General features: G+C 45.0%; 1 protein-coding gene across 3 annotated transcripts in view; it reads right to left on the reverse strand.

Annotated features, from left to right (window-relative positions):
• Positions 1–14898, reverse strand: part of MYO18B (myosin XVIIIB) — a 346197-nt gene that overhangs the window by 278297 nt on the left and 53002 nt on the right. For all 3 annotated transcript variants that reach the window (XM_043977482.1, XM_043977483.1, XM_043977484.1), the window contains exon 12: positions 9363–9507. In XM_043977482.1, coding sequence (XP_043833417.1) covers positions 9363–9507 — 145 coding nt within the window. The remainder of the gene's footprint in view (positions 1–9362; positions 9508–14898) is intronic.

Here is a 14898-nt window from a genome sequence, read left to right on the forward strand (position 1 = left end):
GCACCTACTGTGTGCCAGCACTATGCTAAGCCCTTTACATATATTATCTCATTGGATCCTCACAGCAACCCTGAGAGGTAGATGCTCTCATTATCCGTGTTTTACAATTGAGGAAACTGAGGAAGGGATTAAGTGAGTGACTTGGCCAAGGTCACACAACTAGTAAATAACAGGTTGCATCTCTGCAGGGTTTGCTCCCCTGGACTCTGGCTCTAGGGGTCAAACCAGAAGCGGGGCAGATGGAAGGGGGTTGGGGTGTTCCTGTTCCTGGGTATCTTGTGCTTACCTGTCCTTCTATGACAGTTGGTCAGCAGTTGGTGATGGTGGTGCTCAGGATGGTAGACCCCTTCTCCACGGGATTTACTCCCTGGAATGACTGCTGCTGGGGCCAGGCTGAAAGCAGGGCTGGTGGTCTGAACTGGGATTCTATATCCAGGGTTCTCAAGCACAGAGCCAGGGGCTGACTCTGCTATGGTATGAGGTAAGTTAGTAGTAGAGGTGATGCTAGCTATTTGACCCACATGGTACATGCCACTTCCAATCTCTCCTTTGAGGTGACTCACTGCCTCAGGTAGGCTAGCCAGCTTACCCAACTGGGGGCGGTTGGCCAGCAGTTGGTAGTGGTAGTGGGAGGGATGGTGAGCCCCTTCTGCACAGGGGTTACTCCCCTGAATGATGGCTGTAGGAGCCAGGCCAATGGTCTGGAGGGTGCTGCTGTTCTCAGGGATCCTGGGGTCCTGCACTGTCTCTATTGGAATCTGAGGAAAGGAGGTAGTCAAGGTGGTGGGAGTAGGGGTGGCCTGGCTCACCTGGTACCTACTCCCTCCTATCTCACCCTCTGGGTCCCTTGCCATTCCCAGCAATGACAGTTGGTCGTCAGTTGGTGCTGCTGGGGGCTGATGTGGCAGACCTCTTGATAGCCCTGGACAACAGCCTTGATGGCCAGGCTAGGAGTAGAGCCAGGGGCTTGGGAGGGAGGGCAGTTGGTGGTGATGGTGTGATGGATGAAGAACCCTTCTCCACAGGGGTTGTTCCCCCGGAATGATGGCTTGGGGGGGGAGGGCAGACGAATGACAGAGGAGGCTCAGAAAAATCACAGAATCACAGTATTTTACAGTTGTGCCATCCCCTAGAGCAAAGGTTCACAACCTTTTTCATGTCATTTTCCCCTTTGGCAATCGGTCCGATTCAACCCCTGGAACCACATTTTCAATTGTAAAAAATGAAATACTGAGGATTACAAAGGAGGCCAATTATCCTGAAATATAGTTATCAAAAAAAATGTAAACACGTTCCCAGACCCTCAGGTGAAGAGCCCCTACTTAGAAACAGCCTCATTATCTTTCTTTTAATGAATTCAATAATACTTTTTTACATTTGAAAAAAATTTTGGTGCCTTTTATCTTTACATAAATCATTTGAACATTCTTTTTAAAGTCTTGTCTTCTGTTAGAATATAAGCTTCTTGAGGACACGGAGTCTTTCTTTTTACTTGTAGTTGTAACCCCAGAGCTTGGCAGATGCCTGCTTTTTTTTGTTTGTTTGTTTTTTTGCTGAGGCAATTGGAGTTAAGTGACTTGCCCAGGGTCACACAGCTGGTGTCAAGTGTCTGAGGCCAGATTTGAACTCAGGTCCTCCTGAATCCAGGGCCAATACTCTATCCACTGCATCACCTAGCTGTCCCATAGTAGGTGCTTTTAATAAATCTTCATTTACTGTCTGTTTCCCCTCCCCTTAAACACTGCCTTGTAATTAAGAAAAGTTAAAAGCACCCAATATGGTGACCCCATGTGACTATGAATCCACCTGATTCTATCCTAGTTTCAAACCTCCATCTTTCCAGATAATGCGTGTTAATCCCAGACAGGTTCATAGCTTTTTAAAGCCCAAACGGCATCTGAGAGGTCATTGGGCCAATGTGCAGATCAGGACTTTGAGGCCCAAAGAGGGTGTGTGTTAAGCACCTTGCCAAAGACCATCTAGGGAGTAAGTAAACGATATGACAGATCTTCCTCCAAAGCTCCTTAAGTTATCCCAGGTCACACAGCCATGAACTTGGGTGCCCCAAGGACAGTTCTTTAATGTGCACAGAACTGTTAGCTGTTGGGGGGCACAGTGGGCAGAGCAATGAATTTGGACTCAAGAAGACCCCAGTCCAAATCCTCCCGCAGATACTAATTAGCTGTATGACCCTGGGCAAATCCCTTCACTGCTGTCTGTCTTAGTTTTCTCATATGTAAAATTGGGATGAAATAGCACCTACTTCCCTGGGTTGCTTTGAAGCTAAAAGGGGATAATATTTTAAAGCACTTTTCAAATCTTTAAGAGCTATGTGCCCACTGGCTATACTAACACTTATTTGTTGTTGTTGTACTGTCGTTTCTCAGTCATGTCAGACTTTTCATGACTTCATTTGGGCTTTTCTTGGCAAAGATACTGGGGTGGTTTTTGCCATTCCCTTCTCCTGCTCATTTTACAGATGAGGAAACTGAGGCAAACAGGGGTAAGTGACTTGCCCAGGGTCACACAGCTAGGACTTGATTTGAACTCCCATCTTCCTGACTCTGAGCCCAGTGCTCTACCCACTGTGCTACCCAGCTGCCTTCATTTATTTTTATTACCATCCTCATTATCATCATTATGAGCTCCACAAGACCAAGGATGAAGTCTCCTTCTTCTGGGATGCCTGCTGCTCTCCCCATCACAGTCACTCTATCAGGGCTTTGTCAGGGGCCTGAGTGATGGCTCAGTTGACAGTCAGAGCCACAAACAATCTCTCCTGAAATGGGAAAGCTGGGCAAGATGTGTTGGGACTAAATCTGACATTCAGATGTCCTCTGAGCTACATCCCCCTGGTTAAAAGACTGACTAAATAGATATAGTTTAGAAGTGAAGAAACTGAGGCCCAGAGAGAAGTGATTTGTTTACTGTCACACAGCTCAGTCTAATTGAGCTCTGTGACACTAAACAAATCATTTCTCTCTGGTCAGCTGTATTTCCCCTTCTGGCCCTGAACATGTGTGATTCTAGGAGGCTGGTACCACTAGGATATCCTCTTGGGAAAAGCCAACCAAGAGTGTGTCACAGGAAGCACTGTACCACCTAGCTGCCCCTAAAGTCATTCTTCTTTTGTTTTTTTGGTTTTGAGGGGCAATTAGGGTTAAGTGACTTGCCCAGGGTCACACAGCTAGTAAGTGTCAGGTGTCTGAGGCTGGATTTGAACTCAAATCCTCCTGAATCCAGGGCTGGTGCTTTATCTACTGTGCCACATAGCTGCCCCTAAAGTCATTCTTAAAAACAATATTGCTGTTAGTGTATACAAGGTTCTCTTGGTTCTGCTCACTTCACTCTTCATCATTTTGTGCAAGTCTTTCCATGCTTTCTAAAATCAATGAGTTCATTTCTTATCGGTAGTATTCCACAACTAGACACCACAACTTGTTCAGCCATTGACCAATTGATAGGGATCTCTACAATTTCTAGTTCTTTGCCACCACAAAGATAACTGCTATAAACATCCCATTTAAAGTTATAATTACTCTACAAAAATAAAATCCCAAACCCATTCTCGACCATACTGATATAATAATAAGCATATTTCCATATTGCTTTAAGGTTAACCTAGCAAAGTTTGCAGGGTATAGATAAGGAAATGCAGGGTCAGGACCTTTCCAGGGTGATGCAGAAAGTAAGTAGCTAAGCTTCTTACCACCCCCAAATCTACTGCCCAGACCCGGGGGGAGAGGAAGAAGAGCCCTTTGAGAAGCAAGAAAAGACAGGGGTTTGCACTTCTCACTTCAAAGGTCTATGGGAAAGAAAAGGGAAGATCTGTATACCTCTCTCCACCCTGGAGGGGATGAAGGATCTCCCTCCAGCTGGCCATGATCCTTTTTTCATTCACATCACCTTTCATTCTGCTCCTCTTATTGACACCTGACACCAGAAATAAGTACCAGGCTGAGGGATGCCTGGCTCTGACTTAAATGACCAGGCTGCTTTTTAATCCTGCCCTGTGAGAAGCTGATTTCCCATTCCCAGAAAGAAAATTGCCAAGCCTCTCTCCCAGCCCTAGTCACCAACCCTAGGGGACTTGCAGGGGGGATTCCCAACAGTCACTTGACAGCAGACTGGAGAAAAACAGACCTGGGAGATAGGCTCACTCTCTGTACCCCCACCCATCAAGATGTCTACCCCACCAAAGGAGATGCCATCAATCAAAAAACAACAACAAAAAAACCATTGAATTCTAGATTCTGGAGGAGTTTTCCATTTCCCTCTCCAACTCATTTTACAGATGAGGAAACTGAGGCAAGCAGGGTTAACAGCCACTGAATATCTGAGGCTAGATTTGAACTCAGGTCCTCCTGACTCTTATCCACGGCACCATCTAACTGCCCCAATCAGGCTCCCACAATAAGCCATCCAGGTACCTAATAGAATGAGAGTATCATATGATACATTTTCCCCCAAAAGAAAACCTGATTAATAGAAGGAATCTTTAATCTATTTCAGAATGATCTGTTATGACAGCGAACAAAGACATTAATATACGACTCTCAAATACTTAATAGCTGATTATAAAGCAACTGATTATGAAACGCATCAGAGCAGGGTTTAGCAGGAGTAAATCAGTCACACCCGTCTCCCAAGCTAGACACTGCACCTCTTAAAATAATGTATTGGGGGGGAGATCATTTGCATAATCCTTCCTGAGGAAATATTGACAAATGTGACTTTCCCTTCAAATGTAGCAGAACTGCTCCTGGGAGGGCCACAGATGTGTGAAAGAAGAGATGAGCCTCGGGGACCTCGAGCTCCCAGAAGCCTCCCGGTGCAGCTGCCCTGGGATCCTGGGCACTGTGGCTACCAGCACAGCCTGGAGATTTCTCCTTGTCTTGGCTCTCCCTCGCAGTGCTGGTGGCAGACCAAGCCCGGATGTGACAACAACATCATTAGCAGGCCCAGCATGGAGACGCGGTTTTGCCCAGATGCTCAGGAATATCAGAGCTGGAGTCTCAGTTTTCTTATCTGTACAGTGGGGTTAAATAGCCCCCGTCAGGCCTCTCTCAAGGTTATGTAGGCTGGGGCAGATAACAGGCCTGGGATTGGAACACTACCTCTGACTCCAAATCCTGGGCTCTTTCCAGTGAACCATAAGCTGCCTCCTCTTCATCCTCTGCCCCAAGTTTCCCTAACCTCCTCCTCTTCTCCTCCTCCTCCTCCCCCTCCTCCTCCTCCTCCTCCCCCTCCTCCTTCTCTTCCCCTCTTCTTCCTCCCCCTCCTCTTTCTTCTCCTCCTCCTCTTCCTCCTCCTCTTCCTCCTCCTCTTCTTCCTTCTCCTCCTTCTCCTCCTCTTCCTCTTCCAAGCATTGCAATCAACTTGGAATTAAAATAACAAACAGATTGCATCTGCCCTCCTGCATAAACACCACTGCAGGCCAGCTGCAAGAGGCCTCGTGGCTGATCTACTCATGAAAGCCATCAGGAATGAATGACCACAAGCAATATTCACATTGCACATCAAAGTCTGCCAAGCACTTGACACAGATTATCTCGCCTGAGCCTTACAACGTTGGCTCGGGAGGTTGGCATCACCGCTATCATTCTCCCTAGTTTATGAGAATGAAGGAACAGGCTTAGATGGGGCAAATGTCCCACCTGGGTATCCCACAGCCAGTAAGGGTCAGCAATGGAGCTGGAACTCAGATTCTCCTGACTGAAGGGCCAGCTCTCTACCCACCACACCAAGGGAAGGTCACATGTCCTTTCCTTAACTTGTCCAGAAAGAGCAGGGATGGTTATTTTTCACATGCCCACTCTGAGAGATGGAAGCATCCCTCTCCATCTGCACTTAGTTTGAGCCGGAGAGAAAAGCAAAGCCCCCAAAATTGGCTTTTACATCTCAGAGCCAACATGGACGGACTGTGAAATCTTGCCAGGACAGGCTGCCAGGTGTAAACAGTGGAAAGCAGAGACACGGTCCTTAACTCCAAGAATTCCCTCTCCCCCCGGACTGAGCCAACTCGGGCCATTAACCCGAAGTCAAGCGAAAGCCTTGGCTAAAACAAGGGATTTAATGTCATTTTAAAAAATAAATAAATACATTTAATGAATTTAGAACCAGGAATCGGAGGATTTGGGATCTGGTCCCAACTGCGGCCCCTTAGACCTCCTCTCCAGGCCTAAAATTTTAAAAAAAGAGGACTTCAGCCTGGATGACCTCTTCTGTCCCTCCTAGCTCTGACTCTGATTTTATTTCACTGCTAGTCTCGGTAGAGGATAATAGATTATCAAGCCTTCTTTCAGGCATAATTAAGACAAAGTCATAGATCTTGAGCTGGAAGGCATCCTGCAAAATCTTGTCCAACTCCTCCATTTTATAGATAAAGAGACTTGAGGCCTAGCAAGGTCAAGAGTCTTGTCCAAAGTCACAGAGATAGTCAATAGAAGAGCCAGAATTTGAACTCAGGTCCTCTGACTTTAAGTCCAATCGCCTTTGTACCATATCACATGGATGATGGTCAAGCACTAATGAATAATTCAGAAAGAAACAATGACAAAGGATATGAAATGGCAGTTTTCAGAAGAAGAAATTGAAGCTTTATAGTCATATAAAAATGCTCTAAATCGCTATTGATTAGAGAAATGCAAATGAAAATAACTCTGGGGTACTACTTCATACAGATTGGCTAATATGATAGAAAAGGAAAATGACAAATGTTGTTGGGGAGATGGAAAAATTGGGACTCTAATGCATTGTTGTTAATTGATCCAACCATTTTAAAGAACAATTTTGGAACTCCAAAGTGTTACAAAACTCTTGGTCAAGGGTATACCCTTGACCAAGCAATATCACTACTAGGTAGGTCTACATGCACAAAGATCAAAGAAAAAGGACCTATGGATACAAAAATGTTTATAGCAGCTCTTTTGTGATGTCAAAGGATTGGAAATCCATTGGCGGGGTGGGGGGACTAAACAAGTTTGTGGTAATATGATTGCGATGTGCTATAAGAAATGATGAGCAGGATGCTTTCAGAAAAACATGGAAAGACTTAGACGAACTGATGAAAAGTGAGGCGAGCAGATCCAAGAGAACATTGTACACACTAACATCAACATTGTGTGATGATCATCTGTGACATCTCTTCTCAGCAATAAAATGATCTAAGACAATTCCAAAGGGTTTACAATGAAAAAACGCTCTCTACCTCCAGAGAAAGAACTGATGGAGTATAAAAGCAGTTCAAAGGATACCATTTTTTCATGTTATCATTCTTGAGGTTGTTTGTTTGTTTGGCACATGGCTAATATGAAACTATGTTTTGCATGATTTCACATGTACAACTGATACTATATTTCTTGCCTTTACAACGGGTGGGGGAGAGGATAGAGGAGGGAAAGAATTCAGAACTCATTTTTTTAAATGAATATTAAAAAATAAACAAAATCTTTAAACAATGACAGAATTTTATACTTGGAAGGGACCCCAGCAGCTATTGACTCCAGTTCCAACTGGAAAAATATTCCCCTTGGCAGCATTCCCCACAAATGACCAGCCAGTCATTACTCTCTTTTTAGAAGTAAATACAAAAGAGGGCCATGATGAAGATAGTATTCACACTTCATGTGGCACTGATGACTGCAAAGTCCCAAATGATCCATAATGCTGATCTTTCTTGCCCAATGAATAGCATTTTCCATTTGGCTTTTGCTTTTGTCTGGCTCTCCACTCAGTAACATATATACTTCAATCAACTTCCACTTTTAATTCTGAGAACAAAGTGTGGTGTTAAAGTAATGCCTGTAATCAACAGGGAGAAATGAAATTCTTACTTTTGACTGTGTTGCATAGGTTTCCAAGGATAGATAATCAATAACCATGTGGTCAACTTAATCACTTAGAAAAAAAAATCGAGCCTGACTATCCACGCAAGAAAAACCAAGTGGATAACAAATGCCTACTAAACAAACTATGTACACACTTTGATGGACAACCTGTAGAGCTTATATATCATACATATATCTTGGAAAATGTGACAAAGGAATAAGAAATTGGACCCAGAAAAGATTAGGGGTAGAGAAGGCTGGGTTTCCTTTGGGAAGTTGGCTTTAAATGGCACCAAATTTTTCACTGGAACAAAGATCCATCTTTTTAATACCAATATTCTACCAATGTTGCTGAAAGAACACAAGTCATGGGACACAATGGCCTCTAAAGAATTAATGTGTACCATCCAAAGGGGGTTGAAGAGGCACATGGTTGGCATGAGCAACCTGCTCCCCATTACGAGCAAGGAACTGCAAAGGATGTTATCAAAGGCATTAAGTGACACCATGGATCAAGTGCTGAACATGGAATTAGTTCAAATCTACCCTCAGACATCAGCTATGTGTCCTTGGGTCAGTCATTTAATATCTGACTCAGTTTCCTCAATTGTAAAATGGGTATAACACTAGCCCCTACCTCCTAGGATTGTTGTGAGGGTCAAGTGAGAGACTGTTTGTAAAGTGCTTAGTACAGTGCCAGGCACAAAGCAGGAGCTATAAAAATGCTAGCTATTGGCCAATACTATCATCAAAGTGAAATAGAAGTGAAAAAAGAAGGGGTCACATGGTGTGAGAGTTGGGGGGTAGACTATGGATGGCACATGTGTTCCACTGGTAATCTCCAAAAATAAACTGGAGAAGGCCCCAAGCATGGTAGATGAACTCGCTATGGTGAACCAATGGGAGGACAAGAATAAGAGACATGGAGAGCGGACATGCATGGATGAGCTGTGATCTACAATACAATGATATCACTCTCTGACTCACAGGACTCTTTCCAATATCTACCCACTGCTGACCCAAACAGTAGGCACTTAATAATTGTTTCTTGATTGATTGATTAAATTCCACTCCCAACCCCCTCACCAAATGAAAACTTGCCCAAAAATGAACAACAGATCAGGATTCCCAAAGAAAACTCCAGAAGCATGCTGAGCAGGTGCTGGATCCCCTGGGCTGAGTCCAGGGACTTCCACAGGAGTCAACTCTTTTAAAGGGAACAGCATTCCTTGAAATGCTAACAATGGTCTACTCTGTGTATTAGAATATCCGTCTAGCACACCTCAAGAAATCTCACTCAGGAGGATCCCAGGAAGGCACTGATAGCCATTCCCAACAAAGAAGACAACAGACCAAACAGGACCCCAAACCCTGATCAAACAGAACAATAAAAAAGTCTCTTTCTGACATAATCACTGAAGCCTCTAAGAGACTCTAAGAGCCATCAAACCACAATCAATAGAAGCACCCCGCTAACGGTTCGTGCCTAATAAATGCTTGTAGGGTTGGATCAAGGCCAGGAAGGGAGATTACCTTTACACGCTCCTGCTGCTCCAAGGTGGTAAATGGCTGCCAGCACCCTCCAAATGGCCCGCTGCTCACTCGCAGAGATGCCCAGTGTCTCCATGGCGCCTTGGAGATGAGAGAACGCCACTGCAGCCTTCTGCTTCTCTTCAGGCTGGGAGGGACAGAGAGGGAAAGGGAAGGAGTTGGAGACACTTACAAGCAAAGCAACTGCAGATAATCACTGGGAGGCTCCATCTCACAGAGGAGTTCCAGCTTCCCCTTCAGACGCTACTCAATCCTCCTCCTCACCACGGCCCAGAGAATGTCATAATGCACTGCCTTGGCTATGTCACTGCCAACCTTTCTGGCATATAGGAGGCAGTTAATAAATGCATGTTGCTACACTGAGAGAATTCTTTTTAAAAAAAACTGCACAGGGCAGCTAGGTGGTGCAGTGGATAGAGCACCAGCCCTGGAGTCAGGAGGACCTGAGTTCAAATCTAACCTCAGACACTTAACACTTACTAGCTGTGTGACCCTGGGCAAGTCACTTAACCCCAATTGCCTCACACAAAAACCAAAAACAAAACTGCATGACCCCACCATTGAAGGCCCTCCAAGATCGTCCACCAATATACTTTCACAGCCTTATCTGATACTGCTCTCTCTCCTGCACCCACTCCAGGTTCTAGGTGGGTCAAGATACTTCTCTGTTCTCCCGTGTTCTACCGCTGCCTTCTCACATCTCTGGGTCCTTGCTAGGAATGGGGAATCAGCTTCTCACAGGGCAAGATTAAAAAGCAGCCTGCTCATTTAAGTCAGAGCCAGGCATCCCTCAGCCTGTCCTCCCGCTGCCTTCTCACATCTCTAGGTCCTTGCTCTTGCTACCAGCCATGCCTAGAATGGGTAACTATTCCTTTCCCTCATCTTTCAAAGGCCAACTCAGAAGCCACTTCCTCTGGGAAGCCTTCCCTAACCTCCCCCCCCCCACCCCAAAAAAGCAATCTCCCCTCCTTACATTTTTTCAATGCTGCTGGGGAATCTATGTGTACATGGTTCACTCCCATTCCGATTGAGCTCATTTGGGTAATACACTGTCTTTACTAGAGAGTAAACACCTTAAAAACAGGATCAGTTTTCTGTCTTAGTATGCCCAGAACCTCACACGGTTCCTGGCGATTAATAAGCATTTAATAAATGTTGGTGGCATTGAATCATGATCCAAAAATAATTTCTATTTCACAGGGGAATGTGCAGAGAGATCTGTCCAGGTTAACCATCTCAATTAGGTTTGTGATAATATTAAAATCCGTCTGTATAAGGGGCAGCTAGGTGGTGCAGTGGATAAAGCACCAGCCCTGGATTCAGGAGGACCTGAGTTCAAATCCAGCCTCAGACATTTGACACTTACTAGTGGTGTGACCCTGGGCAAGTCACTTAACCCCCACTGCCCCACAAAAAAAGAAAAGAAAAGAAAAGAAAGAAAAAAATCAGTCTGTATCGCCCAAGGACAGAGGAAGTAGGACTGGAGGTGGGAGGAGAAGAAGAGGGACCCTGAAATGGCCAGGGCTGGGATCCTAGATATGCTGTGTGGCCTTGGACAAATATCTTTACCCTCTGGGCCTCTATTTCCTCTTCTTTAAAATGAGGAGATGGGCCTAGGTCTTCTTCTAAGATTCTAAACTCTGACATCCCCTGTTCTAAGGCCCCTCCCAGCCCGACATCCCCTGTTTTAAGGGCCCTCCCAGCCCTGACATCCCCTGTTCTAAGGCCCCTCCCAGCTCTGACATCCCCTGTTCTAAGGTCCTGTCCCCTCTAATGCTCTATAAGTCTACTGGGGAAGAAATACATCCATCCCCCTGGCAGATTTTCTTTTTTCTGTGCCCTTGCCCAAGTCAGGGTATCTAGATTCCTGGCCCTTGGTGCCACAGCACCGTCCCTCTCCCTCCCAATGAAATGATGCGACCCTTGGCTCAGACACGTTCCCGTTGAGCCCTTCCCTTGACTAGACCTCAACATTTGACAGCCCCAAGTCTTCCAACAGACAAGAGCCAGAATCTTGGTGGCAGGAGAGGCATGGCCCATGGGGCAGAGTCCTGGCCACTCTGGGGCAGCTTTTCCCAACCAACAAGGGGCCCCCATGGACGATCAGTCAAGCAGCAAAAGAAAAATCAAATAATATAGCGGCATTGAATGATTCACTGTGGAAGCGTTTCAATTAATAGCCAAGGCCTGTGCCGGTGATCTATCATTTTCCTGGGACACCTGGGGAACACAAAAACCCCTAGCAACCATGAGCTCAGCCTAGCAACCCCCGCTCCCCTATGCTTAGGGGGGCTGGGGGGGGAGCACCGAGAAACCTGCTTCCTGCCAACCTGCTCTTGGTTATTTATGAGATTTGGAAACACCAGGAGAAAGGACACGGCAAGGACAGCGGCAACAGGATATTGCTTACGGCCCCCATTGTCAGCTGTGAGCATCACACTGAAAATTATGGGCAGACCCCGTCATCAGCCACTTTCCTTCCTCGTGAATTTCTTGGAAAGAAAAATGGAGAAGACTCAAGCAAGCCCCCATTTGCTTGTCCTTTCTTCCTTGAAGAGTGGGGAGAGAGAGAGGTTTGGAGTCCACAGTTGTTGACCACTCTAGTCATTCCAGACTCTTCGTGACCCCCTTTGGGGTTTTCTTGGCAGAGGAACTGGAGTGATTTGCCATTTCCTTCTCTAAATGATTTTACAGATGAGGAAACTGAGGCAAACAGGGCTAAGTGACTTGCCCAGGACCACACAGCTAATAGGTGTCTGAGGTCACATTTGAATTCAGGTCTTCCTGACTGGAGACCTGGTGCTCTATGCACTATGGTGCCGCCTAGCTGTCCTGAACTTGGTGGACGTGGGTTCAAATCCTCTTTCTGCCACTTATGACCTTGGGTAAATCACTTTGCTTCCTCCTTTACACAATGTACTAAATTATCTCTAAGTTCCCCTTTAAAAGCTAAGATCCTAAGAAATGGTACAGTGGATTTGAAGAGACTGTGGGTTCAAATCCTGACTCTATCATTTATTATCCATCTGACCTATTATTTAACATCTGTAGTGATTCATTCCTTCATTTTCTCCTCTGGACAATCAGGTATGAGATGACCTTTGTGCTGTAGGCCTCTCAGCCCTAAATCTATGAGCCACATTCTTGACTTTGCAGTTCCTGAGTTTTTGAAAAAAGATTTCTTTTCCCTTCTGAAATTAACTAGGATACTTTCTGCATATTTAAAATTCATTGAACTTCAAAATGTTTAGGTTGGCACTTCTGGAGGAACTGCCATCTCCATCTTTTCCCCACCCCAAACCCCAAACCCAAAGGCAAGATGATAGAATCTTGTGAGTGCCAACAGGAAGTTCAAGGTTGGCCCACCCCTACCAGTGCCTTGTAGACGGCTCATTTGGTGGGCCAAAGACCATATGTGGTTAGAGACCTTACTTATGGACTTTCATGCCTAGCAACAGCAAAGTGGTAGAGTGGCCTGGAATCAGGATGACCTGAGTTCATATCTGACTTCAGACACTTCTTAGCTGGGTGACCCTGAGTGAGTCACTTAACCTTTGTCTGCCTCAGTTTACTCATCTGTAAAATGAAAGCGATCATTATGGCCCGACAGGGATGTTGTGGATAAAACATTTTGTAAACCTTAAAGCATTGGAAAAATACAAGTTATGAATACGTGCTATAGAAATATATTCTTGGGCAGCTAGGTGGCGCAGTGGATAAAGCACCAGCCCTGGATTCAGGAGTACCTGAGTTCAAATCCAGCCTCAGACACTTGACACTTACTAGCTGTGTGACCCTGGGCAAGTCACTTAACCCCCATGGCCCCGCCAGAAAGAAAAAAAAAAGAAGAAATATATTCTTAAGTTTTACAGGAATTTCACAGGATTATAGATTTAGCACCATAAGGAACCTTAAAGGCTGTCTGGTCTAATCATGATAATTTACAGAGAAGGAAACTGAGGTCAAGAAAGGGGAAGTGATTTGATTCAAGTCACACAGAGAGAAAGTGACAGTGTCAGAATTTGAATTTAGATTTCATTCCAAAGTCAGTCATTTTTGCACTTTATCATTTCATAGGAACAAGGGATTTAGAGAGAATCTTAGAGATCATGTAAACCAGAGGGTTTTGTGTCATGACCCCCCCACACTTCGGCAGTGTCTAGGGAGGCCTATAAACCCCTTCTCAGAATCATGTTTTCAAATAATTGAAGGAAATGCTAAATTTCTGTTAGTAAAAATAAAGCCATAATTTCTTCTGCATCCAAGTTCACAGACCCATTTAAATCTAAGGTTAAAGTAACTCTGTTAATCCTAAACTGAGAGTCCCTAATCTAATCCAACTCATTTATTTTGAAGATGAGGTGACTGAGCAAGGAAATGACTTATCTATGGAAGGAATCAGCGGTACCAAGATTAGAATCCAGGCCTGAGATTCTGATCTTCTTGGCTCTACACCTAATTCTCTTTCCACTATAAATCTCCACCTAAATGTTTACTGGGGTCCCCTGCAACCCTAAATCTATGAGCCCATGTCCTTGGCTTTGGAGTGTCCTAGGGAGATGATGTTATTCCCTACTGAAATTAACCAGGATGCTTTTCAGACATTTAAAATCCATCTTCTCCAGAATGTCTGTGTTGGTCCTTGTTGAGAAATTGTCATCTCCCCAATTTCCCCCACCCCAGACCTCAAGGGATTGTGAATGAGAATTTTTAAATGATATAAAATGTTAGAGCTAGAAGGGGATCATGGCAAGTATTTAGTTCAAACTGTTCATTTTTTACAGAAAAGGAAACTGAGGCCCAAAGAGGGTGAGTTTCTACTCCAAGGCTTGTGTTCTTCTCATTCCTTCCTTGCTTCTTCTGATTGCTAGCCCTTCTCAGATGCAGATCCAGAGTTCATTAGAACCTTTCCGTCACCCCAGTGACAGAAGCCTGGAGGCCTCTGATGGTCCCCCTGATGGGGCTGCATACCTTCATGATCACATGACTCAGGCCAGCTCCATAGAGCAAGAAATGAGAGCTGGGTCCTAGGGCAAGTAAGTAAACCCAATCTGATCACCCACTAGGGACAAAGCAAAGCCTCCTCTCTCCAGGATTCCCAAGTGGGGTCCAGGGAGAGCAATCTCTTCTCACCCTGAGAAACCTCTAAGCAACAGCAGACGCCCAGGACCCAGGCAACCAGAAAATCTTTAAATTGACTTCCCCGATGCCTTTACATCCACTATCTTGTTTGAGCCTCAATCAGTCCATGAGCATTTATTAAACACCTACTAGATTCCACATACTGAGCTAGATATTGACGAAGATAAAACAGGAAGAGTTTACACTCTATCAAGTGAGACAAACACTACTCAGAGGTCATTCTTCCTAAAACAGATGCAAGGTAACAGAAAGGGACATTAGCCATTAAAAAAGATGGGGGAAACTGAGGCACAGAGAAATGAATCATGGTCACACAACCAATAGGTGCCAGAGGTGAGATTTGTTTGTTTGGTTGGTTGGTTTTTGGTTTTGGTGA

The sequence above is a fragment of the Dromiciops gliroides genome, chromosome 1 (assembly GCF_019393635.1).
Source record: "Dromiciops gliroides isolate mDroGli1 chromosome 1, mDroGli1.pri, whole genome shotgun sequence".
NCBI classification, from domain to species: Eukaryota; Metazoa; Chordata; class Mammalia; order Microbiotheria; family Microbiotheriidae; genus Dromiciops; species Dromiciops gliroides.